The sequence below is a fragment of the Pelophylax lessonae genome (genome assembly GCF_965119305.1).
Source record: "Pelophylax lessonae genome assembly, chromosome: 3".
Lineage (NCBI taxonomy): Eukaryota > Metazoa > Chordata > Amphibia > Anura > Ranidae > Pelophylax > Pelophylax lessonae.
The window spans coordinates 69,377,231-69,404,448 of record NC_138770.1 but is presented as its reverse complement, the minus strand read 5'-3'; the positions used below and the strand labels follow the sequence as shown (position 1 = coordinate 69,404,448).

At 47.3% G+C, this 27,218-nt stretch overlaps 1 protein-coding gene across 2 annotated transcripts in view; it reads right to left on the bottom strand.

Annotated features, from left to right (window-relative positions):
• LOC309549332 (fucolectin-like) overlaps window positions 1–18,580 on the bottom strand; it is a 135,692-nt gene extending 117,112 nt beyond the window's left edge. Inside the window, exons 1-4 of one of the 2 annotated variants that reach the window (XM_082249530.1) lie at window positions 18,493–18,580; window positions 8,720–8,799; window positions 3,291–3,591; window positions 629–806 (exon numbers count right to left, since the gene is read on the bottom strand). In XM_082249530.1, coding sequence (XP_082105656.1) covers window positions 653–806; window positions 3,291–3,591; window positions 8,720–8,777 — 513 coding nt within the window. In that variant the 5' untranslated portion in view covers window positions 8,778–8,799; window positions 18,493–18,580 and the 3' untranslated portion in view covers window positions 629–652. Of the gene's footprint in view, window positions 1–628; window positions 807–3,290; window positions 3,592–8,719; window positions 8,800–18,492 lie in introns of those variants that run through there. The other variant, XM_082249531.1, reaches the window with a different exon arrangement.
• Between the last annotated feature and the right edge of the window lie 8,638 nt (window positions 18,581–27,218).

Below are 27,218 nucleotides of genomic sequence, written 5' to 3'. Positions count from 1 at the left end.
TCTATTGATGCTGGGAAATCTGTTGTTGCTGCCAAGTCTATTGTTGTTGGGATCCATTGTAGCTGGAAAAAAATATATATTTTTGTTGGAAAGGATATATTGCTGCTGGCTGCAGGGGATCTACTTTACTACTTTTCTTGTTGTTAACAAATTCCATACAAATTACTTATCACCATAAAATGTTACTTGGTTCTATGTTCTCTAAAAAGGGACGGTACTGGGAGGTGGATAGGGGTTGGAACCATAGGAAGTTGCTCAGAGGTGGGTAGGGAGCGGATCCAAGGAGTGTTGCTCAGAAAAAGGTAGGGACCGGAACCAAGGGATGTTGCCCAGAGGTGGGTATGGGAGCGGAGATAAGAAGATTTAAAAGGGGGAGTTCCTGCACCTTTTCTCTGAGAAAAAAAGCTCTGTATATATATATATATATATATATATATATATATATATATATATAAATAATGTTTGGGGGTTCTAAGTATTTTTCTAGCAAAAAATACTGTTTTTAACTTGTAAACAACAAGTGTCAGTAATAGGCTTAGTCCTTAAGTGGATAATAACATTAAAATACAATATGACTTGTGTCTCAATTGTATACACTGTATTATTTTTTCTTTATTTGCTATTTTTTTCCCCATGAAAGTGGAGTTACCCTTTAATTTTTCCAGTAATGCTCAAAGACCTGAACTTCACACAGGTGCAGATATTCTGATTTTCCACGTAAAATGACATTGACGTATCGGCCAACTATGCCATTACACATGAAGGTCTCTGTTTCTCCAGCTGGGATTGAGACTACCACTGCACACCTGTAGAGAGGAAATTATCATTACTATGATGATGATGATGATGATGATGATGATGATGATAGGAGAAATAAAAGTGGATTTAACCATTTACTGCACATCAAAACAAATAAAAGAAATATGACACGGGTATTGTTGGTTTACTAAAACTGGAGAGTGCAAAATCCAAATCTGGTGTAGCTGTGCATGGTGGCCAATCAGCTTCTAACTTCAGCTTGTTCAATCAAGCTTTGACTTTGACAATTTGAAGCTGATTGGTTTCTCTGCAGAGCTGCACCAGATTTTACACCCTCTAGTTTCAGTAAATCAACCATATTGTGTTTGTGCGCACTAAAATGGTATTTGATCATCTGGGCGATTTTTACTTTTTGTTCTATAAACAAAAAAAGAGCAACCCTTTCTGCTAATTTTAATTCTTTTTTTCATCATTTTAGGCCAATTTGTATTCTGCAACATATATTTGGTAAAAAAAAAAAATCCCAATAAGCGTATTTTGATTGGTTTACGCAAAAGTTATCGCGCCTACAAACTAGGGAAAAGATTTATGGTATTTTTTTTTTTTATTTTATTTTTTTTTTTTACTAGTAGTGGCGGCAATCAGCAATTTTTAGCGGGACTACAACATTGCGGCGGACAGATCGGACACCTACCTGACACTTTTGACACTTTTTTGGGGACAAGTGACATTACTACAGTAATCAGTGCTAAAAATATGGACTGTTACTGTCATAATGACACTGGCAGGGAAGGGGTTAATACCAGGGGTGATCAAAGGGTTAAGCGTGCTCCTAGGGAGTGGTTTCTAACTGTGTGGGTGATGGACTCATTAGATGAACACAGAGATCTGTGTTCCTAAATAGCAGGAGCACAAGATCCCTGTGTTCATCTGTGACAAAGCGGTGGTCTGCCTTGTTTACATCAGCAGACCATCGTTCTGTCTCTCTGGGGAGCGATCGCTGGTGGTCAGCAGACATCCCATCTGCCGGACCTGCTTATTGGCTCCCCCTGTGGTCAATTAGCGCACGCACACGCCTACTGGTTATTGCATGAAACGATGAATAGATTTGTCGTTTTGCGCAATAGAGCCGATTTGTCGAAGAATATGTACTGCTGGCGGTCGGCAAGTGGTAAATTCCCTATCGCTGAAAAGTTTGTTCCCTATGCTAGGGTTGCCGTACGGTATTTGTACATTGATATCATATCCCCTCTCAAGTGTATCTTCTCCAGAGAGAATGAGTTCAAGGCTTGTAGCCTTTCCTCATAGCTGAGATCATCCATTCCCTTTATTAGCTTTGTTGCCCTTCTCTGGACTTTCTCCAGTTCCAGCACATCCTTTCTGAGGACCGGTGCCCAGGACAGCATACTCCAGATGTGGCCGGACCAGAGTCTTGTAGAGCGGGAGAATAATCTCTTTATTTCTGGAGTGAATCCCCTTTTTTATATACATCCCAGTATTCTGTTGGCTTTGCTTGCAGCAGCTTGGCATTGCATGCCATTGCTGAGCTTGTTGTCTGCCAGTACTCCCAGGTCCTTTTCCATCCTAGATTCACCCAAAGGCTCTCCCCCCTAGTGAGTAACTTGCATTCGTATTTCTGACACCCAAATGCATTACCTTACATTTTCCAACATTAAACCTCACTTGCCATGTAAATGCCCGACCCATTATTTTGTTTAGGTCTTCTTGTAAGGTTTCCACATCCTGCGTAGAAGTTATTGCTCTGCTTAATTTAGTATCGTCCTATAAATACTGAGATTGAGCTGTTTATCCCATCCTCTAGATCAGGGGTCTCCAAACTATGGCCCTCCAGTTGTTCAGGAACTACAATTCCCATCATGCCTAGTCATATCTGTGAATGTCAGAGTTTTACAATGCCTCATGGGATGTGTAGTTCCGCAGCAGCTGGAGGGCCGTAGTTTGGAGATCCCTGCTCTAGATCATTTATGAACAAATTAAACAGGATAAAGTTAAAGTGGAAGTAAACCCTACTACCTAATATATAATAATGTTTACCTGTAGGTACTTTGAAAATCTTCTAAACTTGCAATGTTTAGAAGTTTTTCACACTGCATGCAGCCGGTGACGTCATCAGCGCATGCGCTCTGAAGGGATGGTATACTCGTGCCGTCCCTTCAGAGCTCCTTGCCGTGGTTAGTGACTTCCTCGGCTGGAGGACGCGAACCTGGAAGGAAGACCGGTTTGGGATGGAAGCGCCTGTCAGCGGTGACAGAGCGGCACATGAGGGCTTAGAAAGTATTTCTTAATGTGCTAGTATGCAATGCAAACTAGCACATTATGCATTTTCCTTGCATGGCTTAAAAAAAAAAAAAAACAGGACTTTGTTATTTACTTGTGATTCCAAATGGCATTTGATTTGTGACGAGGAGTTTAGCCGTGATTTTTATTTATAGGAGTTTTTTTTTTTTATTGTGGTGGAGGTTTTCACCCTTTTATATATGTGGAAGAAGGTAGGCTAAATCCAACCTCACCTGGGATTATCATTTCCACTGTTGGTCAGAGAGTTTCCAATGAGAATTTCAGCACCGTTCAGTCTTTCAGCACAGCAGTCTCCTCTGTTAGTAATGTTGATGTGACTGATTCTGTAAGGTGTCAGCAGGTCCACCCTCCACCAAGGAGATGGGTCATTATGTGTATGGGAGCAGGAGCCATGGGAAAAGTCTGAGTCCTGGTTACCATCTATTGCATTTATTGCTGCTGATTGAAAGCCAATGATTGAATTTCGTAAAATTGAAGACTGAGTTGCCCGCCCTCGGAGGGCAGCATTTGTATCTGTTGGAGAACATAGGAGAAAAGATACAATATTATTCAGTATACAAATATAGTAAGATAGACAGAATGGGAGACATTATATTTCATAATTTCAGAACGCTTACATAGTGATACATCATTCCAGCTTAACTCTTCAGTATAGTCCCTCTATAGTTAAACCCCCTCCTATCCTAAGCTCTATGTAGTGTACAGAGCCCCTCCCAATATGACTCCTCTTCTATCCTAATCCCTCAGTACAGCCCCCCCCAAAGATGACCCTCCCATCCTTCTATTCCCCTCAGTACAGATCCTCCCTCCAGTAAAGCCCTGTTCCCATCCTAACCCCTCAATACAAACCCCTCAGTACAGACCTTCCCTCCCATCCTGACCCTTCAGTACAGACCCCCTCCTATCCTAACCCCTACGTACAGCCCCCCAGTACAACTCCCCTCTCAGCCTAACTCCTCAGTACAGAACCCCTAGTACAACCCCCCTCCCATCCTGACCCCTCAGTACAGCCCCTCCCCTCCTATCCTAACCTCTCAGTACAGTCCCCCAGTACACCTCCCCTCTCATCCTAACCCCTCAATACAAACCCCTCAGTACAGACCTTCCCTCCCATCCTGACTCTTCATTACAGACCCCCTAGTACAACCCCCCTCCCATCCTGACCCCTCAGTACAGACCCCACCCCTTAGCACATAGACCCTTACGTATAGTCCCCTCTCCCAGCCTAAACCTTCAGCACAGACCCCCCCCAAACAGCCCCCTCAGTAGAGAACCCCCTGGTGAAGACCCCCTCCCATCCTAAGCCCTCAGTGCAGCCCCCCCCATCCTTCCTATACCCTCAGTACAGACCCCTCAGTATAGACCTTCCCTCCCTTCCTAACTCCTTAGTACAGACCCCCCTCCTATCCTATCCCCTCAGTACAGCCCCCAGTACAACTCCCCTCTAATCCTACCCCCCCAGTACAGCCCCCCAGTACAACTCCCCTCTCATCTTAACTCCTCAGTATAGACCCCCCAGTACAAACCCCCCTCCCATCCTGACCCCTTAGTACAGACCCCCCTCCTATCCTTACCCCTTAGTACATCCCCCCAGTACAACTCCCCTCTCATCCTAACTCCTCAGTACAGACCCCCAGTACAAACCCCCCTCCCATCCTGACCTCTTAGTACAGACCCCCTCCTATCCAAACCCCTTAGTACAACCCCTCCCTCAGTACAATTCCCCTCTCATCCTAGCCCCTCAGTACAGACCCCCCAGTACAAACTCACTTCCCATCCTGTCCCCTCAGTACAGATCCCCTTCTCATCATAACCCCTCAGTACAGAGCCCCCAGTACAAATCGCCCTCCCATCCTAACACTTCAGCACATACACCTTTAAGTATAGTAACCCCTCCCAGCCTAATTCTTCAGCACAGATTCCTCTCCCCCTATACAGACCCCCCAGAAAAGAAGCCCCCTGTACAGACCCCCCCTCCCACCCTAACCCCTCAGTACAGCCCACCCAGTACAGTTCTCCATCTCAGTCTAACCTCTCGGCACAGATCAACCACCCACTCCATCCCAGTCTAAGGCTGCTTTGCACTGGTCCGCTGTGATTTAAATGCAATTTTACCGCATTTGCTGTGCAGTTTATAAAGGACACGTTACTCAAAAAACGCACTAAAAACGCATCATGGGTGCTTTTATGCCACATTTTTAATGCATTTTTGCCACGTTTTTGCTGGGTTTTCTATTGCTTTGGGGAGGTGTATTTTTGGTGTTTTTTAACTCCTCAAACCTGCTCCAAAAATGCTGCAAGCAGAATTTTTTTTTCACCCAAATGGAAGCGCACTGCCCCAGTGTGAACACATTCATTGATTTTAAGGGGAAGCATTTTTCTTGGGCTTTTGATGCACTATTTTTAAGGCTGGGTTCACACATATGCAAATTGGATGCATTTTGAATTCGCATGACAGGAGAGTGTGACCGACTCTCAATGGAGTCGGTTCACAGAGCTATGGGCGGCCGCAGTCGGCATGTAAAAAGAGTCCTGTGCGTCCATGGTTCCAATTCAGGTGCAAAATCAGGCAAAAATTTCGGACCTGATTTGCACCCACAGTATCTTACAAAAGTGAGTACACCCCTCACATTTTTTGAAAATATTTTATTAAATCTTTTCATGTGACAACACTGAAGAAATGACACTTTGCTACAATGTAAAGTAGTGACTGTACAGCTTGTATAACAGTGTGAATTTGCTGTCCCCTCAAAATAACTCAACACAGCCATTAATGTCTAAACTGCTGGCAACAAAAGTGAGTACACCCCTAAGTTAAAATGTCCAAATTGGGCCCAAAGTGTCAATATTTTGTGTAGCCACCATTATTTTCCGGCACTGCCTTAACCCTCTTGGGCATGGAGCTCACCAGAGCTTCACAGGTTGCCACCTAAGTCCTCTTCCACTCCTCCATGACGACATCATGGAGCTAGTGGATGTTAGAGATCTTGCGCTCCTCCACCTTCCATTTGAGGATGCCCCACAGATGCTCAATAGGGTTTAGGTCTGGGAAAATGCTTGGCCAGTCCATCACCTTTACCCCCAGCTTGTTTAGCAAGGCAGTGGTCATCTTGGAGGTGTGTATGGGGTCAGAATCATGTTGGAATACTGCCCTGCAGCCCAATCTTCGAAGGGAGGGGATCATGCCCTGCTTCAGTATGTCACAGTACATGTTGGCATTCATGGTTCCCTCAATGAACTGTAGCTCCCCAGTGCCGGCAGCACTCATGCAGCCCCAGACCATGACACTCCCACCACAATGCTTGACTGTATGCAAGACACACTTGTCTTTGTACTCTTTGTACTCTTCCCCTGGTTGCTGTCACACACGCTTGACACTATCTGAACCAAATAAGTTTATCTTGGTCTCATCAGACCACAGGACATGGCTCCAGTAATCCATGTCCTTAGTCTGCTTGTCTTCAGCAAACTGTTTGCGGGCTTTCTTGTGCATTATCTTTAGAAGAGGCTTCCTTCTGGGATGACAGCCATGCAGACCAATTTGATGCAGTGTACAGAATATGGTCTGAGCACTGACAGACCATATTCAAAGACAACCTCTGGATATGATGCTGAGCATGTGCACTCAACTTCTTTGGTCGACCATGGCGAGGCCTATTCTGAGTGGAATCTGTCCTGTTAAACTGCTGTATGGTCTTGGCCACCATGCTGCAGCTCGGTTTCAGGGTCTTGGCCATCTTCTTATAGCCTAGGCCATCTTTATGTAGAGCAACAATTCTTTTTTCAGTGCCTCTGAGAGTTCTTTTCCATGAGGTGCCATGTAGAGACCAGTATGAGAGAGTGAGAGCGATAACACCAAATTTAACACACCTGCTCCCCATTCACACCTGAGACCTTGTAACACTAACGAGTCACATGACACCGTGGAGGGAAAATGGCTAATTGGGCTCAATTTGGACATTTTCCCTTAGGGGTGTACTCAGTTTTGTTGCCAGCGGTTTAGACATTAATGGCTGTGTGTTGAGTTATTTTGAGGGGACAGCAAATTGACACTGTTATACAAGCTGTACACTCACTACTTTACATTGTAGCAAAGTGTCATTTCTTCAGTGTTTTCACATGAAAAGATATAATAAAATATTTACAAAAATGTGAGGGGTGTACTCACTTTTGTGAGCTACTGTGAATCGGTGAACAGGGAGGCGCTGGACCCCATCTTTTGAACTGCGGCCGCAGCATATATGAAACTGGCCTGATACAAAAGCACTTGAAAAACTCCTAAGGAAAATTAAAAATTGTTTTCACTGCACAAAATTGGATAAAGGAAGCCAGCAGAACCTTATATCATTCACTAAGATCTGGGGAAAATTCCCTTGCAAAATTAATGGCCTACTTGCCTTTAGTAAACCAATGCCACTGGGTGCAGTGTGGGGAACAAGTATTCAAGAAGGATACTACAGCAGCCGGGTAGAGGTAGCAATGAAGTGTATGAAGACATAGGCCACCAAAAAGGTAAGAATATGGCTTGCTTATGACTTTGTGGTAACAAAGTCACTATAATAAAAGCTGTGTATTTACCACTTCAGCACCGGAAGTGGCCTGGTCTGGAAGGGGGGTGACCCCTTCCAGACCAGGCCATTTTTTGTGATTCGGCACTGCGCTGCTTTAACTGACAATTGCGCAAACGTGCTACGCTGTACCCAAATAAAATTGATATCCTTTTTTCCCCACAAATAGAGCTTTCTTTTGGTGGTATTTGATCTCTTCTGCGGGTTTAATTTTTTGCGCTATAAACGCAAAGTCCGACAATTTTGAAAAAAAAAAAAACAATATTTTTTACTTTCTACTATAAAACACATCCAATAAAAAAATGTAAAAAAATCATATTTCTTCATCATTTTAGGTCAATATGTATTCTGCTACATGCTTTTGGTAAAAAATAAAAAATAATATCCCAAAAGGTGTATATTGATTGGTTTGCGCAAAACTGCGTCTACAAACAATGGGATAGATTTATGGACTTTTTTTTTTTTTTTACTCGTAATGGCGGCAATCAGCGATTTTTATTTCTGTAACCTGCATTATTTTTTTTTTATTTCTTTTTACTAGTAATGGTGGCGATCAGCGATTTTTAGGGGGACTGCGACATTGCGGCGGACATACTGACACTACCCGTGACACTTTTTGGGAACCAGTGACACCAATACAGTGATCAGTGCTAAAAAAAAGGCACTGTCACTGTACTAATGACACTGTCAGGGAAGGGGCTAACATCAGGGGTGATCAAAGGGTTAAATGTGTTCCCTTGGAGTGCTTTCTAACTGTGGGGAGGTGCTTTGACTGTGGGAGGACAGAGATCCGTGTTCTTGCTTAGCAGAAACACAAGATCTCCATCTTCCCCACTGACAGAACGGCGATCTGCCTTGTTTACATAGGCAGATCGCCGTTCTGCCTGTCTCGGTAACGATCACCGGGTGCCGGCAAACATTGGGTCTGCCAGCCCCGCTGATTGGCTTCTGCTGTGTCCAATCATGCGCGCCCCATACCTGAAGAAAGAAATTACATACAGGTACGTGATTTCATGCCTAAGGGCAGTATATGTAAGTGGGGCGGTCCTTAAGCTGTTAAACTTGGTTCTTACATTCAGCAGTAACTCCAAAGAAAGTCCACAAGAGGGCAGCAGATTGTGGAAATATCATTCTTATGATGCTGTGAATACACCTAAAGGAAAACATTTAAAAAATAATCAATACCTTTATATTGCAACAAAAACATTGTCAGAAGTCCAAACCCTTTGATTCTATTAAGGCCTCATGCACACAGGGAGTTATAAAAAATTAGCTGCAAAGCAACTACCAACGCCAGGAAAAAGTGGCTGTAAAAACACACTTTTAGTAGCTTTTTGGACTGGCAGTAATGCGCGTTCAGCGTTGTTTCTCTGCCTCTATTCAAAATCAATGTTTCCCTATGAAAGCCGCCTTAACTGATCCAACTTTTAGCCCGTTGATTTGAATAGAAGTCGCATTCAGTTCGGATCATCATGATCCGACTTGTGGTGCGACTTGTGCTCTAAGGATCTTGAAGGGAAACCTGACTCCAAAATGTAAAAAAAAAAACCGGTGTGGGGTCCCCCCCCCCCAAGATCTATACTAGGCCCTTTGAGTCTGGTATGAATCTTGAAGGGGAACCCCACACAAAAATGAGAAAAAAAAAAAAAAAAACAGCGTAGGGTGCCCCCAAGACCATACCAAACACTTCAGTCTGGTATGAATTTTGCGGGGAAACTCAATGCAAAAAAAATGGAATGGGGTCCCCTCCAAAATCCATACCAGACCCTACTCTTATCTGAGCATGCAGCCCGGCAGGTCAGGAAAGGGGGGCCTTGACCATACCAGGCCACGCGCCCTCAACATAGGGGGGTGTGGGTGCTGTGGGGCAGGGGGGTTCTGCACCCCCCACCCCAAAGCACCTTGTCCCCATGTTGATGGGGACAAGGGCCTCTTTCTAACAACCCTGGGCGGTGATTGTGGGGGTCTGTGGGCAAGAGGCTAATCAGAACCTGGAGGCCCTCTTTAAGAAGAGTCCCCCAGGTCCCGGCCTCCCCATGTAAATGAGTATGAGGTACATTGTACCTCTACTCATTCACCTCAAAAAAAGGCAGTGTGGTGTAAATAAAAACAAGAGGAGGGTTTGACCCTTTATTAGTCCTTAGTCCTTTATTATCCCTTGTGACATCATAAGGGGCGGGGTCTTATGGTGATGTCACCAGATGGCCATGCCTCATGGCTAAATAAGAACCGGCAGGCAAATAATGGAGCTGGCACAATAACGGGAGACAGCATCAGAGGAGGACCAGGTTGGCGGAGAAAAAAAGCAGCAGTGGAGAAGGCCGGAGGAAGATTTTTAATAAAGGACTTGTCAAAACTGTCTTTTGATTTTATTTACACTGCACTGCCTTTTTAGGGGGCGAATAAGTAAGACAGCAGCGGTGTAGAAGACCGCAGGAAGATTTTTAATGAAGGACTTGTCAAAACCGTCTCTTGTTTTTATTTACACTACACTGCCTTTTTTGGGGGTGAATGGGTAGGGGTACAATGTGCCCCATACTCATTCACATAGGGGGAGGTGGGATCTGGGGACCCCCTTCTTGAAGGGGGCGTCCAGATTCCAATAAGCTTACTAATTGCACCGCCCAGGGTTGTTAGGAAAAGGCCCTTGTCCCCATCAACAAGGGGACAAGTTGCTTTGGGGTGGGGGGCACAGAGACCCCCTGCCCCAAAGCACCTACACCCCTCATGTTGAGGGCATGTGGTCTGGCATGGTCAAGGAGGGTGGGGGGGGCGCCATTTTTTTTCCATTTTGGCATGGGGTTTCCCTTTAAGATCCAAACCAGACTCAAAGTGCAGGTGACAGGGTGGTCCTCCCGTACTCTATGTTTCCCTCCTCATTGGGTGCCAAGCAAGGGACACATGAGAGACCTACCCGGGGTTGGTTCTTCTGGGCTACGCTGGACAGGTAGATAAGGACAAGGCTCAGCATGTCCCTCCTAAATGCAAGTTACAGAGAAAGTGTACAATGACATGGGGACCCAATGGTTAACTAGAGAATAGTTATGTAGTACCTGTAGCAGGATCACTTTACTACACATGGGGTGCCTTTACTTTTGTGACATTTCCATCAATGCCCTGGAATAAGGCTGAAGCCAATGGGGTTGGAATAAGGCTGTGGGGGAATACTCGACCTTAGACTTAGACCTCTACCTTTAGAGATTAACGTACACCAGGTACATTTGCCTACTGTTCAAGCTTGCCGAGTCAGGCCGGCTTTAGAACTGCACATGCGCACTTCCAAAATTTGCCAACAGCCATATTTTTACGGGCGGCCGCTGTCCCTAATGGGCATTTACGGACAGCCTGTAAATGGGTTTTAATTTGTGAACTGTCTGTAAATTTAAGGATGGCAACCCTGACAATAACTATTTTCCAGTTACCCATTGGGTCCCCATGTCAATGTATACCTTTTCTGTAACTTGCATTTGGGAGGGACATACTGAGCCTTTTCCACATCCACCTGTCCAGCGCTTCACACTGTATTAACTCTTGTACCCATGTCTTCATACCCCAAAGTACCTTAGTGACCTGAACTGTAGAATGATCCCAGTTACTTGCATTACACCCCAGGCCAGACTGGAACAAGGTTTCAAAACTTTACTTAACAAAGTACAAAAGGCATTACAAAGTCCAACATGCGGAGACATTATTCTTCCCAGGCTGTGTGCTGCCCCGATATACCTACAAAGATAAAGTCAATGTAAAATACAGAGACAATCAGAGGCATTCTCCAGCAGCTGGTGTCTTTTGAGTGAACCAAAAGCTCTGACGGTCTTTACATTCCAGGTGTAGTAAGCAACATTCTTCTACTCTTCATGGGCGCTCTTTCTTTTACAGGCTTGGACCTCTCTCCTTGGACTCTCTCTTCCTCCAACCACACAACTCCAGACCCCTGTCCCTCTTTTATAACACTGGAGCAGTGGATTGGACCCAAAGAAAAACTCACCAAAAACCCAAAGAACCAGGAAAGTATTAACTCCTACCCTCCCATCCGGGACAGCACCTAACTGGCTATTTACAACCCGCTTACATGTTGCAGATTTTTCGAGGGTCTCCAGTGTCTCTACCCCTCCAGTCAGTTCTCCTGGACTTTGAGTTCAGTTCCTTTCCTCTGGTCCCCTGACCGACCGCTTGTGACCACGTGCCACTGCTACAGGGGAGAAGGCAGCCGCCACCCTCCCTCTGCTCACCAGCCAAAGACCTTGCAACACATGTGCTCCTGGCTTTTATACTGTATCCCAGAATGCACGGAGACAGCCTATCTCTACCAATCACCAGGACTGTATCAAAGCCTATGTATCCATTGGTCAGGTTTTCTATCACTGTCCAACATGCCTCCCTATTGGACCAGTGTGAAACACTCTCTAGACTTAATGAATCACACACTGAGCACACAGAGCAGACCTAACTCACAGATCCTGCTCTCTGGTAGGCAGAAAGCAATATAGATTTGCATGCTGCTCCTCTGATAGGCAGACAGATCCAAAAACTATACTCTCCCCCTAGCACCTACCTAGGAGGGTGCTACATAAACATAATCATTAGACCCCTAATGCCTCCATAAAGAGAACCCATCACTAGCCCATGCTTGTTAGCCCCCATTGTGATAGCAATAAAGTTAAAAAGAATAAAGAGGGAAAAATAATTATATAAGCACCCCTGATACCCAGTGGCGGACGGCCGATAGGGGGCGCAGGGGCGCCCCCCCCAAAAAGAAAAAGAAAAAAAAAAGATTAAAAAAAAAAAATATATATATTTTTTGGCCACAAGGGGCGCCCGCCTCATTGGTGCCTATGGGGGTGGGGTTTTCCACCCGCAGAGGCGCCGATTGACGGCCTTCTGGGGCATAACTGTAGCGCAGAGCACTGCGCTACACCACCCCCGTTTGGCGCCCGCCTCATTGGTGCCTATGGGGGGTGGGGTTTTCCACCCGCAGATGTGCCGATTGGCGGCCTTCTGGGGCGTAACTGTAGCGCAGAGCACTGCGCTACACCACCCCCTTTTGTGATGTCTTGGATCATGATTGGTCCAGACTCCAGCCTGGACCAATCATGATTCAGGACATCATTGCTGGGGGCAGTGCGGTCACCTTCCCGCCGTCAGATGGTCAGAGCGGGCTCCGGGATGGCACGCATCGGAGGAAGAAGAGAAGAGGACGTCTTGTCTCCACTCCACTCTCCAGAGAGTCCTGACTGGCCGACTCCCGAGAGCAGCAGCAGCAGTGACAGGTAAGTGCCTCAGTCAGACTCAGACAGACTCAGTGTGGTCCTCTCTGTCCTGTCTGTGTGCCTGTGTGTGTGTGCAGACAATGGAGATAGATTGCAGAGTGAGAGGAAACACACAGGCAGCGACAGTGCAGCTCTCTGGGGAGGTCTCACTCTGTGTGTTTTGCAAGAAGCACATGTGGAGTGATGAGAGAAGAAGCTGCTTACCGTTCAGGCAGGATGTGCTTTCATAGAGGCAGCCAGGAGAGAGCAGTGCTCATCCCTGCTGCCATTCATCCTATTCCATCCCATCTGCCACCCATCCCATCTGCCACCCATGCTATCTGCCACCCGTGCCATCTGCCACTCATCCCATCTGCCACTCATCCCATCTGCCACCCATCCCATCTGCCACCCATCCCATCTGCCACCCATGCTATCTGCCACCAATGCCATCTGCCACCCATGCCATCTGCCACTCATCCCATCTGCCACTCATCCCATCTGCCACTCATCTCATCTGCCACCCATGCCATCTGCCATCCATCCCATCTGCCACCCATGCCATCTGCCACTCATCCCATCTGCCACCCATGCCATCTGCCACCCATGCCATCTGCCACCCATGCCATCTGCCACCCATGCCATCTGCCACTCATCCCATCTGCCACCCATGCCATCTGCCACCCATGCCATCTGCCACTCATCCCATCTGCCACGCATCCCATCTGCCACCCATGCTATCTGCCACCCATGCCATCTGCCACTCATCCCATCTGCCACTCATCCCATCTGCCACTCATCTCATCTGCCACCCATGCCATCTGCCATCCATCCCATCTGCCACCCATGCCATCTGCCACTCATCCCATCTGCCACCCATCCCATCTGCCACCCATGCCATCTGCCACTCATGCCATCTGCCACTCATCCCATCTGCCACCCATGCTATCTGCCACCCATGCCATCTGCCACTCATCCCATCTGCCACTCATCCCATCTGCCACCCATGCCATCTGCCACTCATCCCATCTGCCACTCATCTCATCTGCCACCCATCCCATCTGCCACCCATCCCATCTGCCACCCATGCTATCTGCCACCAATGCCATCTGCCACCCATGCCATCTGCCACTCATCCCATCTGCCACTCATCCCATCTGCCACTCATCTCATCTGCCACCCATCCCATCTGCCACCCACCCCATCTGCCACCCATGCTATCTGCCACCCATGCTATCTGCCACCAATGCCATCTGCCACCCATGCCATCTGCCACTCATCCCATCTGCCACCCATCCCATCTGCCACCCATGCTATCTGCCACCAATGCCATCTGCCACCCATGCCATCTGCCACTCATCCCATCTGCCACTCATCCCATCTGCCACCCATCCCATCTGCCACCCACCCCATCTGCCACCCATGCTATCTGCCACCCATGCTATCTGCCACCAATGCCATCTGCCACCCATGCCATCTGCCACTCATCCCATCTGCCACTCATCCCATCTGCCACTCATCTCATCTGCCACCCATGCCATCTGCCATCCATCCCATCTGCCACTCATCCCATCTGCCACTCATCCCATCTGCCACCCATGCTATCTGCCACCCATGCCATCTGCCACTCATCCCATCTGCCACCCATGCTATCTGCCACCCATGCCATCTGCCACTCATCCCATCTGCCACTTATCCCATCTGCCACCCATGCTATCTGCCACCCATGCCATCTGCCACTTATCCCATCTGCCACTCATCCCATCTGCCACTCATCTCATCTGCCACCCATGCCATCTGCCATCCATCCCATCTGCCACCCATGCCATCTGCCACTCATCCCATCTGCCACCCATCCCATCTGCCACCCATGCCATCTGCCACTCATGCCATCTGCCACTCATCCCATCTGCCACTCATCCCATCTGCCACCCATGCTATCTGCCACCCATGCCATCTGCCACTCATCCCATCTGCCACCCATGCTATCTGCCACCCATGCCATCTGCCACTCATCCCATCTGCCACTTATCCCATCTGCCACCCATGCTATCTGCCACCCATGCCATCTGCCACTTATCCCATCTGCCACTCATCCCATCTGCCACTCATCTCATCTGCCACCCATGCCATCTGCCATCCATCCCATCTGCCACCCATGCCATCTGCCACTCATGCCATCTGCCACTCATCCCATCTGCCACCCATGCTATCTGCCACCCATGCCATCTGCCACTCATCCCATCTGCCACTCATCCCATCTGCCACCCATGCCATCTGCCACTCATCCCATCTGCCACTCATCTCATCTGCCACCCATCCCATCTGCCACCCATCCCATCTGCCACCCATGCTATCTGCCACCAATGCCATCTGCCACCCATGCCATCTGCCACTCATCCCATCTGCCACTCATCCCATCTGCCACTCATCTCATCTGCCACCCATCCCATCTGCCACCCACCCCATCTGCCACCCATGCTATCTGCCACCCATGCTATCTGCCACCAATGCCATCTGCCACCCATGCCATCTGCCACTCATCCCATCTGCCACCCATCCCATCTGCCACCCATGCTATCTGCCACCAATGCCATCTGCCACCCATGCCATCTGCCACTCATCCCATCTGCCACTCATCCCATCTGCCACCCATCCCATCTGCCACCCACCCCATCTGCCACCCATGCTATCTGCCACCCATGCTATCTGCCACCAATGCCATCTGCCACCCATGCCATCTGCCACTCATCCCATCTGCCACTCATCCCATCTGCCACTCATCTCATCTGCCACCCATGCCATCTGCCATCCATCCCATCTGCCACTCATCCCATCTGCCACTCATCCCATCTGCCACCCATGCTATCTGCCACCCATGCCATCTGCCACTCATCCCATCTGCCACCCATGCTATCTGCCACCCATGCCATCTGCCACTCATCCCATCTGCCACTTATCCCATCTGCCACCCATGCTATCTGCCACCCATGCCATCTGCCACTTATCCCATCTGCCACTCATCCCATCTGCCACTCATCTCATCTGCCACCCATGCCATCTGCCATCCATCCCATCTGCCACCCATTCCATCTGCCACTCATCCCATCTGCCACCCATCCCATCTGCCACCCATGCCATCTGCCACTCATGCCATCTGCCACTCATCCCATCTGCCACTCATCCCATCTGCCACCCATGCTATCTGCCACCCATGCCATCTGCCACTCATCCCATTTGCCACTCATCCCATCTGCCACCCATGCTATCTGCCACCCATGCCATCTGCCACTCATCCCATCTGCCACTCATCCCATCTGCCACCCATGCCATCTGCCATCCATCCCATCTGCCACCCATGCCATCGGACACTCATCCCATCTGCCACTCATCCCATCTGCCACCCATGCCATCTGCCACCCATGCCATCTGCCACTCATCCCATCTGCCACTCATCCCATCTGCCACCCATGCCATCTGCCACCCATCCCATCTGCCACTCATCCCATCTGCCACCCATCCCATCCCTGCTTCCACTCATCCCACCCCATCCCATCCCTGCTTCCACTCATCCCACCCCATCCCATCCGTGCTGCCACTCATCCCATCTGCCACCCATCCCATCCCTGCTGCCATTCATCCTATTCCATCCCATCTGCCACCCATTCCATCTTCCACCCATGCCATCTGCCACCCATCCCATCTGCCACCCATTCCATCTGCCACCCATCCCATCTGCCACCCATGCCATCCCTGCTTCCACTCATCCCACCCCATCCCATCCGTGCTGCCACTCATCCCATCTGCCACCCATCCCATCCCTGCTGCCACTCATCACACCCCATCCCGTCCCTGCTGCCACTCATCCCATCTGCCACCCATCCCATCCCTGCTTCCACTCATCCCACCCCATCCCTGCTTCCACTCATCCCACCCCATCCCATCCCTGCTGCCACTCATCCCATCTGCCACCCATCCCATCCCTGCTGCCACCCATGCCACCTGCCACCCATGCCATCTGCCACTCATCCCATCTGCCACCCATGCCATCTGCCACTCATCCCATCTGCCACCCATCCCATCCCTGCTTCCACTCATCCCACCCCATCCCATCCCTGCTGCCACTCATCCCACCCCATCCCATCCCTGCTTCCACTCATCCCACCCCTCCCCCTTTTCTGTTTGCGCCCCCCCAAAAATTTTGAGCACCAGCCGCCACTGCTGATACCCCTGTGCACACCCTATATAAAAGCACAGCACAAAAAAAAAAAAAATTGCCCAGGTAGACAAAGTAGACAAGTGATTAAGGCCTCTTTTGCATGAGCAGACAGGAGAGCAGTAAAAACAGACAGCAGCCCACATAGACCCTAAAATACTGCAAGAGGAGGCTGTTCCCATGCTGGGATCACGATGTTCTGGGTTGCATAAAATGTGACATGGCATGTTGAGTTGATAGGCAACATTACCTTTCAGACCTAGCCAATAAAATCAATGGGGCCAAGCCACAACAGCAAGCCAAATGCTTAGATTGTTGATATGGCCCATTATACATTTCTGCTTAGCAAAGAAAAGAGGGCCTAATGTAAACCTAGATAGCAGTAAAAAGAAAAAAAAAGGTCAGAGTTTCTAATTATTTCTCACTCTATTCAAAATTAAGAAGAAGTTTTGCCTGGACATATACTTTAAGCTCTATTTCCTGAAAAGTCCCCACCTACTCCTGGATAAGCAATCATGTAAAATTAAGGGACATGGTTTATTGCAGGGATATGCAAACTGTGTCCCTGCAGCTGTTGCAAAACTACAGGTCCCATCATGCCTCTGGGTGTCATGCTTGTGGCTGTCAGAATCGTACTATGCCTCATGGGACTTGTAGTTATGCAAGATCTGAAGGGCCACAGTTTGCATATCACTGATCTATTGGAACTTAGATAAAAAAGAATAGCTGTTTGCTTAGCATAGATCAATGAACATAATCTGAAATGTAGCCAAAAGCAATGAAAATAGTATCGCTCCAATGCTCCCAAACCTGTATCAGTTGGATTGGCATGTGGATAGACTGGTGCAAGACAGGCAGGATTGGCTTTTCAGGTAGATGTCAACAAAATGGCGGCCGTTTACAGACACAAACACCCTTACCCTTTTACAAGTTACACGTTATATAATATTACAACAAAAGGTTTTGAGACCATAAATAAAAACTTAAAAATATGATTGATCATGGGTTCAAAACTAATTCTTATACAATATGCAGGTGAAAGCTCCTACGTGTTTCGATCAAAAGAGTCTAGATCCACATACATAATGAATGTACATGACCAAAATCAATAAAAGAACAGACACTCCTTCTGGATCACCGAGCGCCACAGCGGACCAGAATACCCAACAAGAAACCATCAATGAGTCACCATCTCCACGTAAAAAATACAGAAGACAGGCACAATGAGGGCATCAGGTAGTTAAACGTCCATGTTAAAATGATTTAATCATCTTGGATCTCCCCAATACACTTGACAAAAAGTGTCTGTATTTGCCTAGGTAGTGTGGGTCCCATGGAGAGAGATTATTAATTTTATGTTAGTATAACTTCTACAACATACCTTAGAAAGAATAGCTTTCTACCATAGGGAATCTTCCTCTAACAATAGGTGAAATTACAGGAACAGTTACATACATTTGCAGTTTCTGATGAGACAGCACTACTGTTTTTTATTGTGTCAGCACAATTATTGTGCAACGATTGTTGTTTAAAATTCTTATCTTCCAGCACAGGAAATCCATTATCAGAACAACTGAGAAATTAACTTTAGGAAACATAGAATAGCTTCTTATGGGACATAGCACATGATATATAGCAAGCATATAGTATACAATATGTACCACTGCTATAAATTATGAGGATTGAGGAAAATTGTTTTGATACTTACCATAATTTTCCTTTTCTGGATCTTTCAAGTGTCAGCTTACTATGGGTCAGGACTGCCCCATTGATCCCTCCAGGACCACTCCTAATTAGTCCATAAATTCAACCTATGTACTGTAGATCTACCTTCCACTGTTCCCATCACAAGCCTTGGAACAGAAACAATCATCGGGAACAAAGCCTGACATGAGGAGGATCCAAGAGAGAAAAATTATGGTAAATATCTAAACAATTTATTTATTTTTATTTATTACAGGTACTTATATAGCGCTGTCAATTTACGCAGCACTTTACATATACATTGCACATTCACATCAATTTACCTCATTATTGGACCTCCTCGTGTCTACTAAGGAATGTATCAAGCAATGACAGAACCAGAAGGTCAATCAAGCCACAAACATCTCTGAAATATAAATAATGCTTATAAAAAGATAACTTTGAATGATTCAAAGCAGAAGAGATTATTGTTGATCCAAAAGGTTCCACAATCTTAGGAGAAACATTCATTCTGTAGTGCTGATTACATGTGTTTGTCGCACTCCAGCTTCTCACTCCGCAAACCACTTCAGCCGGTACCTTTGCCAAGAAACCACCAGGTCTCTAGTTGTGTGTGCCTGGACTCCAGTCAGAAGAGGAAGACCCTTTGAGTTGTAGGCAATCTAAATTGTTTTTAGAATCTATACTCCCACAATCTTAGGAGAAACCACCAATCCTATCTGTGGGCATGCAGGGAAAATGAACAGGCTATCAGACTTACAGATCTTCTCGGTTCGTTTCTGGTAACTTGGCAATGACTGTACTTGATCCAACCATTTCCATTCCTCTCCCACCTCCTTTGAAGCAAAGGCTGTCAGTACCGGTTCCCACGTCACAATAAACAAGGTAGCAACCCTAATCGAAAAGTAGTGGCACAGTAAGGATCCCTTGCACAGAAGGAGCATAGCTATTCTTATTTTTATCCGATGATTTTCTGGTTCTACTCAATAGGATTGATTCTGTGTAGTTTTATAGGGATTTGGTCGTTTTTAAATTTTAATATATGTCTTTATAAAAATTTTTTTATAAAAATGTTTTTATAAATTAATTATTATGTATAATATATTATGTATGTGGTTGATTTTAGATCTCAATATATGCACTTTATTGATTTAATGCGGTTTTAATTGATATACAATATGTATTTAGGTATTTTAACCACTTTCCCACTAGCTACTGTGCTGCTACTGCGGCACAGTGGCTCGTTATCGTCTAGCGACGTAGACCTATGTCGCTAGACTCCTCCCCTGTAGGCGGCGCTCGCGCGCCGCCGGAGGCACGCTCCCGCTGTTTTCATTCACAGCGTGAGTCCGGCCAGGGGAGGAGCGGCAGCAATGGCCGCTGCTCTGCCCCGATCGTCGGGGAATCCAGTTTGGAGATCCGCCCGCCTGTGTAAACAGAGCGGGCGGATCTCCTAAGTGACAGGGAGTGACAGATCGGAGTGTTCAGCATAGCTGAACATCCGATCTGTCCCTGGCTCACACAGTCACCTCCCCCCCCCCCCACACGTCAGTAAGCACCAGGCATACATTAACCCCTCCCTCTCCAATAAAATTAACCCCTTCCCTGCCAGTGTCATTTTTACAGTAACAGTGCATATTTATAGCACTGATTACTGTAGTAATTTCACTGGTAACCCCAAAAGTGTCAAAAATGTCAGTCAAGGGTTCGATCTGTCCGCCGCAATGTCATAGTCCCGCAAAAAAAATCGCAGATCGCCGCCATTACTCGTTAAAAAAAAAAACACCAAAAATGACATAAATCTTTCCCTCAGTTAGTAAACGCAATAACTTTTGCGCAAACCAATCAAAATACGCTTATTGCGATTTTTTTTACCAAACATATGTTGCAGAAAACAAATTGGCCAAAAATTAAAAAAAAAATAGGTTTTTACATCTTTTTTGGGGGGAATTTCATATAAAAAAATGTTAAAAATATTGTTATTTTTTCAAAATAAACGCTCTTTTTTTGTTTATAGCACAAAAAGTAAAAATCGCACAGGTGATCAAACACCACCAAAAGAAAGCTCTGTTTGTGGGAAAAAAAGGAAGTAAATTTCGTTTGGGTACGACATCGCATGACCGCGCAATTGTCAGTTAAAGTCGCACAGCGCCGAATCGCAAAAAGTGGCCCAGACGTAAGACAGCAAAATGCTCTAGTGGTAAAGTGGTTAATGGTTATTTATTAAAGTGTATTATTGGTTGTATATGCCAGGAAGAGATAAGCACCGGTATGCAGTCTCTGATAATCAAAGAGCGATAGATGCATTGCATTTGTTTTATTTTGTATATAGTCTGGTATAGCGATGTGGCACCAGGGAATTTATGTGAATATCTCTTTCCCGGGGTCCCGAGCCGCACGGCAGGCTCAGGGCGGGCAATAAGTTAGTAGATCCAATCAGCTTCCTTTGGGTGGATCCAGCCCGGCCACTTAAGGAGCAGCACATCATGCGGTCTCCACCCCTACTGAAGAAGTTAACGCCTGTGGTTGGGCGCCGACTTCACGCGTATAGGGTGCGGAGCCTGCGTGCTGGAAGCTGTCTCTTCCTGGATATCGTTCTTGCTTACTGATATGCGCTCTGGAAGCGCCACCTTTTGGAGTACCCATTCTTATGCTCAATAAAGCGGTTTGCTACAAGTATACAGAGAGCACAAGATCTCTTCCTTTGTTCCCCTTTATGTCCATCGTTGATAATCCCTCTGGAGGTGATAGGCTATTCTTAGCCTATGTGATCTGAAGGTCCCTGTGTATATACAACGCTGGTATTGACCCAGCATTGGGTCTAGAGTGGAGGTGAGAGACCAATTCACCTGGTGGTGGGATTGCACTATTCACGGAAGCACCCAATTAGGTTTTGCACAAGATCCATCTGAACACATGGGAGTGGATTCACTATTTGTTTTGATTTATTTACATGGACATTGGGCACGAATTTGACCTTGGTTATACACCATCTGTGCATGTGACTGGCGCAACACTATTTTTGGTTGATTCAGAAGCTTGCCTTGGCTGAAGCCATGGCTACTAGGAAAACAGTTATAAATGAGAGATAATAAAGTAAACATGGCTCAACAGGATCAACCAGGCCGACAACAGTACTCTGAGCACCAGAGATAGATCCCATTTGAGAGAGAAAGATGTTAGCTGAGGATGCTGCCTTAATTTAAATACATATTTAAAGGCTCAGCTCTTGTTAGCTAAAGTGGAAAAAGCCAATATATATATTTCTTTGTTATCTTAAGGTGGAACTTAACCCAAAAGGGGAAGTCCCACTCTTCTTCCTCCTCCTTCCTCTTCGTATATATTTATAACTTTTTTTTTGGGGAGGGGGGGGCAGGTACCCAATTCTCCACCCCACCCACCCTGCCTGCAGCCTTCTGGGACACGTCACAGGCCCTAAAAGGCTCCGGGACCATTCACAAAGGGCAGCACAGCTCATCAGCTCATCGATGCACAGTGGACAGTCAGCTTTGAAGCCACAGGGAGTCATAGCCACTGCTCACAGCTAACATGCCGGCACCAAGGACCTGAAGATCCGGGAAGAAACTGGCTCCTGAGAAAGCGTCTTCACGCGAAACAGCCGTAGAGCAGTATTACATGCCAGAGGTCCTAGCCACCAAATCTATTGTGGGTTCTGGTGGCTAATTGAGTTATTTTAAGGTGCTGACTTCACTTTTATGTTTAAGAAACCGGCCAGGTGACGACAACGCTGGATTTTTGGACAGGTGAGTGACTGTTTAATAAAAGTCAGCAGCTAAAGTTTTTGTCACTACCAACGTTTAACTTTTGAAGAAGCTACTGAAGAACCACTTTTAATTTTTGAGTAACTGGCCCTTTTTCTCCCTTAGAGTCCCAGAGCATTTCTTTCATTTTGATGAGGTCTCTTAGGTTTTGAAGTCTACCCTAACGTATTATACATAATTTTTTGGAGACAAATAGCACTTTAATTTGGTTGAGAACTTTGATACCTAAATGTTCTTAACTTTTTATTGGGAATAAATAGTAAAAGATTTAAAAATTTATTTCCTGGCAGTCTCCATGGCAGCCTACGTGTGGGTTAACCCCGCCTCCTCTCCAATGGTATAGGACCCCCCTCTATAAATTTCAGCTTGCAGGCACAGCCAGTGTTCCTTTTTTGTCCTCCTCCAAGGACCAACTATTTGGATTATTTCCTGTTGGAATTTGGTCGGCTTACCTCAGAATGAAAAGTCGGTGTCTATGTCCAGGGCCCAGCCACGGGCGGGTGAGTGACATTTCAAAATCCCCTTTGGCTGATAACTGTGCGGTGCTTCGGATGGCCGGCGGATATCCTGACAGGGTCTGAAGATTTGTCTCCTCCATGGCAGTGTTTTTGTTATGTTTGTTTGTCTCCAAACTATCTTTCTTTGCTATCCCTGGTGGCCCAATGGCGGCTGGAACGCTCCATGCGTTCCAGCCATCTCCTTCCTGCTTCCCCTCCGCTCAGTCCGGCGGACGCATGCGCTGTATGGTAATGGAGCTCCGCTCGCTGCCTGCACATGCGCACTTCGCCGAGATCGGAAGCGAGGCCTGGTCCGCGCACGCACACTTGCGATCACGGCCGGCCATCGCTGACGCCGTGAGTCTCCATCAGGGAGCAGACATGAGAGGAGACGCTCACATTCCTCCTCCAGACACCGCACACACCGCCACAGTAGCCATACGGCCCAGAGAGCCTGTTGGGGTTGTGGGGCGCATGTCCCGGAGGACAAGTCCCTTTGCGAGCCCTGTTTCGCTCGTGCAGCTGGTGAAAGAGAGTCTGAAGATCAGAGATTGGAATCCCTGGTGAAACGGATTGTCCAACAATCCATGAAAGAGTGGAATGCTAGTCCCACACCTGGATCTGCTACTCCCAGCTCTCCTGCTGATGCTCCTGAAGAGCAAGGTCCCTCTCAGCCAAGCTTCACATCCGAGAAATCCTCAGAGAGCGATTTGGAAGAAGAGGAAGGTGCAGTTGGGGGTTTTGATTTTGCCCTTGTTGCACCTCTCATAAGAGCAGTCAAAGAGGCTCTGAAATGGGAAGATCCCAGTACCCCACAAGTAAAACAGAGAAGGTTTTTCAAACATTGGGGGAAAGAGCGGCTAAACTTTCCGCTCCTGTCAGAATTGAAGGATGTCATCCTAGAAGAGTGGAGTAAAGGGGACAGCAAGACCTCCTTATCCTCCAAACTGTCCAAGTTGTATCCTTTTAAATCGGAAGAAGTCAGTCACCTGGAATCAGCTCCTCTGGTTGATGCTGCAGTTTCCAGACTGGCTAAACACGTTACACTCCCGCTGGATAATGCGGTGTCCTTTAAAGACCCTCTGGATAGGAAGATGGACTTGGATTTAAAAAGAATTTATGTCACAGCCGGTGCGGCTTGTAAACCTGTGCTAGCACTAGCAGCCATGTCTAAGGCCATGGAAACCTGGGTTTCTGATGTTGAACTAAAATTAAGAAGTGTGTCTGAAGATGCAGTAGAGAACTCTCCTGTTCAGGAACTGAAGTTAGCTTCTGTGTTTCTTGGAGAAGCATCCATTGATGTGTTACGTCTCTTATCCAGATCCATGTTGGCTTCTGTCACAGCCAAACGGGCCCTGTGGTTGCGTCCCTGGCTGGCAGACCCAGCCTCTAAACAGGCTTGGTGCAAAATCCCTTTTGAAGGTTCCTCTTTATTTGGAAACAAATTGGATAATGCAATTACTAAAGTGATGGGTGGAAAGTCAGGTCTCCTTCCCCAAGATAGGCGCCTCTTTGGCCCTAAGAAGCAGCAACCAAGAAAGCAGTTTGCAGAGCGATCAAAGGATGCCCGCTCATATAGGCCTGGGCGAGATTACAGGAGAAATTGGAAGAGCAGCCAAGTATCCTCTCGTAAGCCGGTCAGAGGCTCAGCACCTTCCGGTCAAGAAACCTCAAAGTCTTTTTGAGATTGGGCCCGTTCAGACATGCCAGGTGGGGGCACGCCTGCTCCGCTTTCAGCGTGTCTGGGCGGCCTCAATCTCAGACTTCTGGACCATCAGGACAGTGTCCACAGGACACACATGGACTTTCTCAACAGATCCCGTGTCCAGATTTATTCCCACTCGCTTGCCTTCTCAGGACGAGAAAAGAAATGTTTTGCTCGACTATGTAAGCACTTTGGTAGCTCAGGGCGCAATAATTCCGGTGCCCGTGCAGGAAAGATTCCAAGGCGTATACTCGCCCCTCTTTCTAGTACAGAAGAAGAATGGATCCTGGCGCCCTGTGATAGATCTCACCTATCTCAACAGGTTCATCAAGAACGAAAAGTTCAAAATGGAAACCTTATCTACTATCCAGAAAGCAGTACTTCCAGGAGACTGGCTAGTGTCAATAGATCTCAAAGACGCGTATTTCCATGTGCCTATAGCAGTAAACTTCCACAAGTAACTTCGTTTCGCGGTAGAACATCAACACTTCCAGTTCATCTGCCTTCCTTTTGGCCTGTCCACATCCCCAAGGGTGTTTTCCAAGGTCCTTCTAGCTGTGGTGGCTCTAATCAGAACAAAGGGTGTACGTCTACATCACTACTTGGACGATCTTCTACTGTTGTCACAAGACCGGGATCAACTTTTGTTCCACAGGGACCTGGTCACTACAACTCTCATGGAGTTCGGGTGGTTGTTGAATCTTCAAAAAAGTCATCTGGAGCCCTCTCAACATCTGGTCTATCTAGGGGCTCAATTCAACACCGTTCAGAATACACTTTCTCTGCCTCTAGAGAAAATCCCGGTGGTTCGGGAGAGGATCCTTCCAGCTCTCTCATCCTCTTTTCTGACGGCATCCCAGTGTCTCAAGATCATCGGCACAATGGTCTCGACGGCCCCTATGGTCAAGTGGGCACTGTGGCGAATGCGGCCCTTTCAGAGGGGCTTCCTTCGGCAGTGGAATCCGGAAGATCACGATCAGCATATCTTTATTTCCCACAGCATGAGGAGCAGCTTATTTTGGTGGCTCCAACGCAAGAACCTGCTCAATTGCCATTCTCTAGTCCCCATCACATGGGTCATCATTACAACCGACGCCAGCAACTCTGGCTGGGGAGCCCATTGCATGACAGAGGTGGCTCAAGGGAAATGGCCCCCGCAAGCCCACTCCCCGGTTTCCAACGTCCTGGAGCTTCGTGCGGCTTTTCTAGCTCTTCAAGCTTTCCATCATCTAATAGAAGGCAAATCCGTACTTCTTCGAATGGACAACACCACGGCAGTGGCTTATGTGAAAAGACAGGGCGGTACCAGGAGTCTCTCCCTTCTTCAGGAAGTAGACCCAATCATGACATGGGCCCAAGCCCATCTGTCCAACATCTCGGCGGCCTACATTCCGGGGCCACAGAATGTTCAGGCAGATTTCCTTTCCAGAGTTCAGTTGAATCACAACGAGTGGTCTCTCCACATAGACTCATTCAAGTGGATTCTGTCCCTAGGGGTCTCACCAGAAGTAGACCTGTTTGCATCTCCATGCAACCACAAGCTAGTCCGGTACTTCACACGCAGCAAGTGTCACCAAGCATGCGGAACGGATGCTCTGACCGACAGATGGGAATTCAGCAGGGCATATGCTTTTCCCCCATTTCCCATCATCCTCAGATTTCTTCAGAGACTCCAAGCAGAAGATGTGGAGATCGTCATGGTAGCCCCTCACTGGCCGAACAGGCCCTGGTTCCCACTTCTCCTGCAACTCAGCTATCGGAGCCCGATTCCCCTGCCCATCAAACCAGACCTTCTCTCGCAGGGAACAACATTACACCCCTGCCCCGCCTTGCTCAGGTTAACGGTCTGGTTCTTGAGAGGGAGAGGTTGGAGTCACTCGGATGCCCTCCTGGGGCAATCCCTACTTTAATGAACTCTAGGAGACCTAGCACGAACAGAGTTTACTGTAGAGTCTGGTCTAGATTCTTGGAATTCACGTACCCGGAGGGAAATCCTTCCCTGAATTTCGGAGTTCAAGAAGTCCTGAAGTTCCTTCAAGCAGGTCTGGATAAGTCCCTATCAGTTGGGACTCTCAGGGTGCAAATATCAGCCTTATCGGTGTTCTCAGGGTTCTCCTGGGCCAAGCATATACTCATACAACAATTCTTCAAAGGTGCGGTCAGACTCAGACCTCAGAGGAAGCCAAGGTTCCCAAAATGGGACCTTCCCCTTGTCCTTAACGTCCTTTCAAGATCTAGTTTGTCGGACTCCATTAAAGATCTTACCATTAAAACAGCCTTTTTAGTAGCAATCACTTCAGCTAAAAGAGTTTCTGAGATCAGTTCTCTTGGTTATAAAGAACCTTTTCTCACGTTCTTCCCGGACCGAGTAGTCCTAATTCCGATGCTCAATTCCAATCCGAAGATATCATCGGTTTTT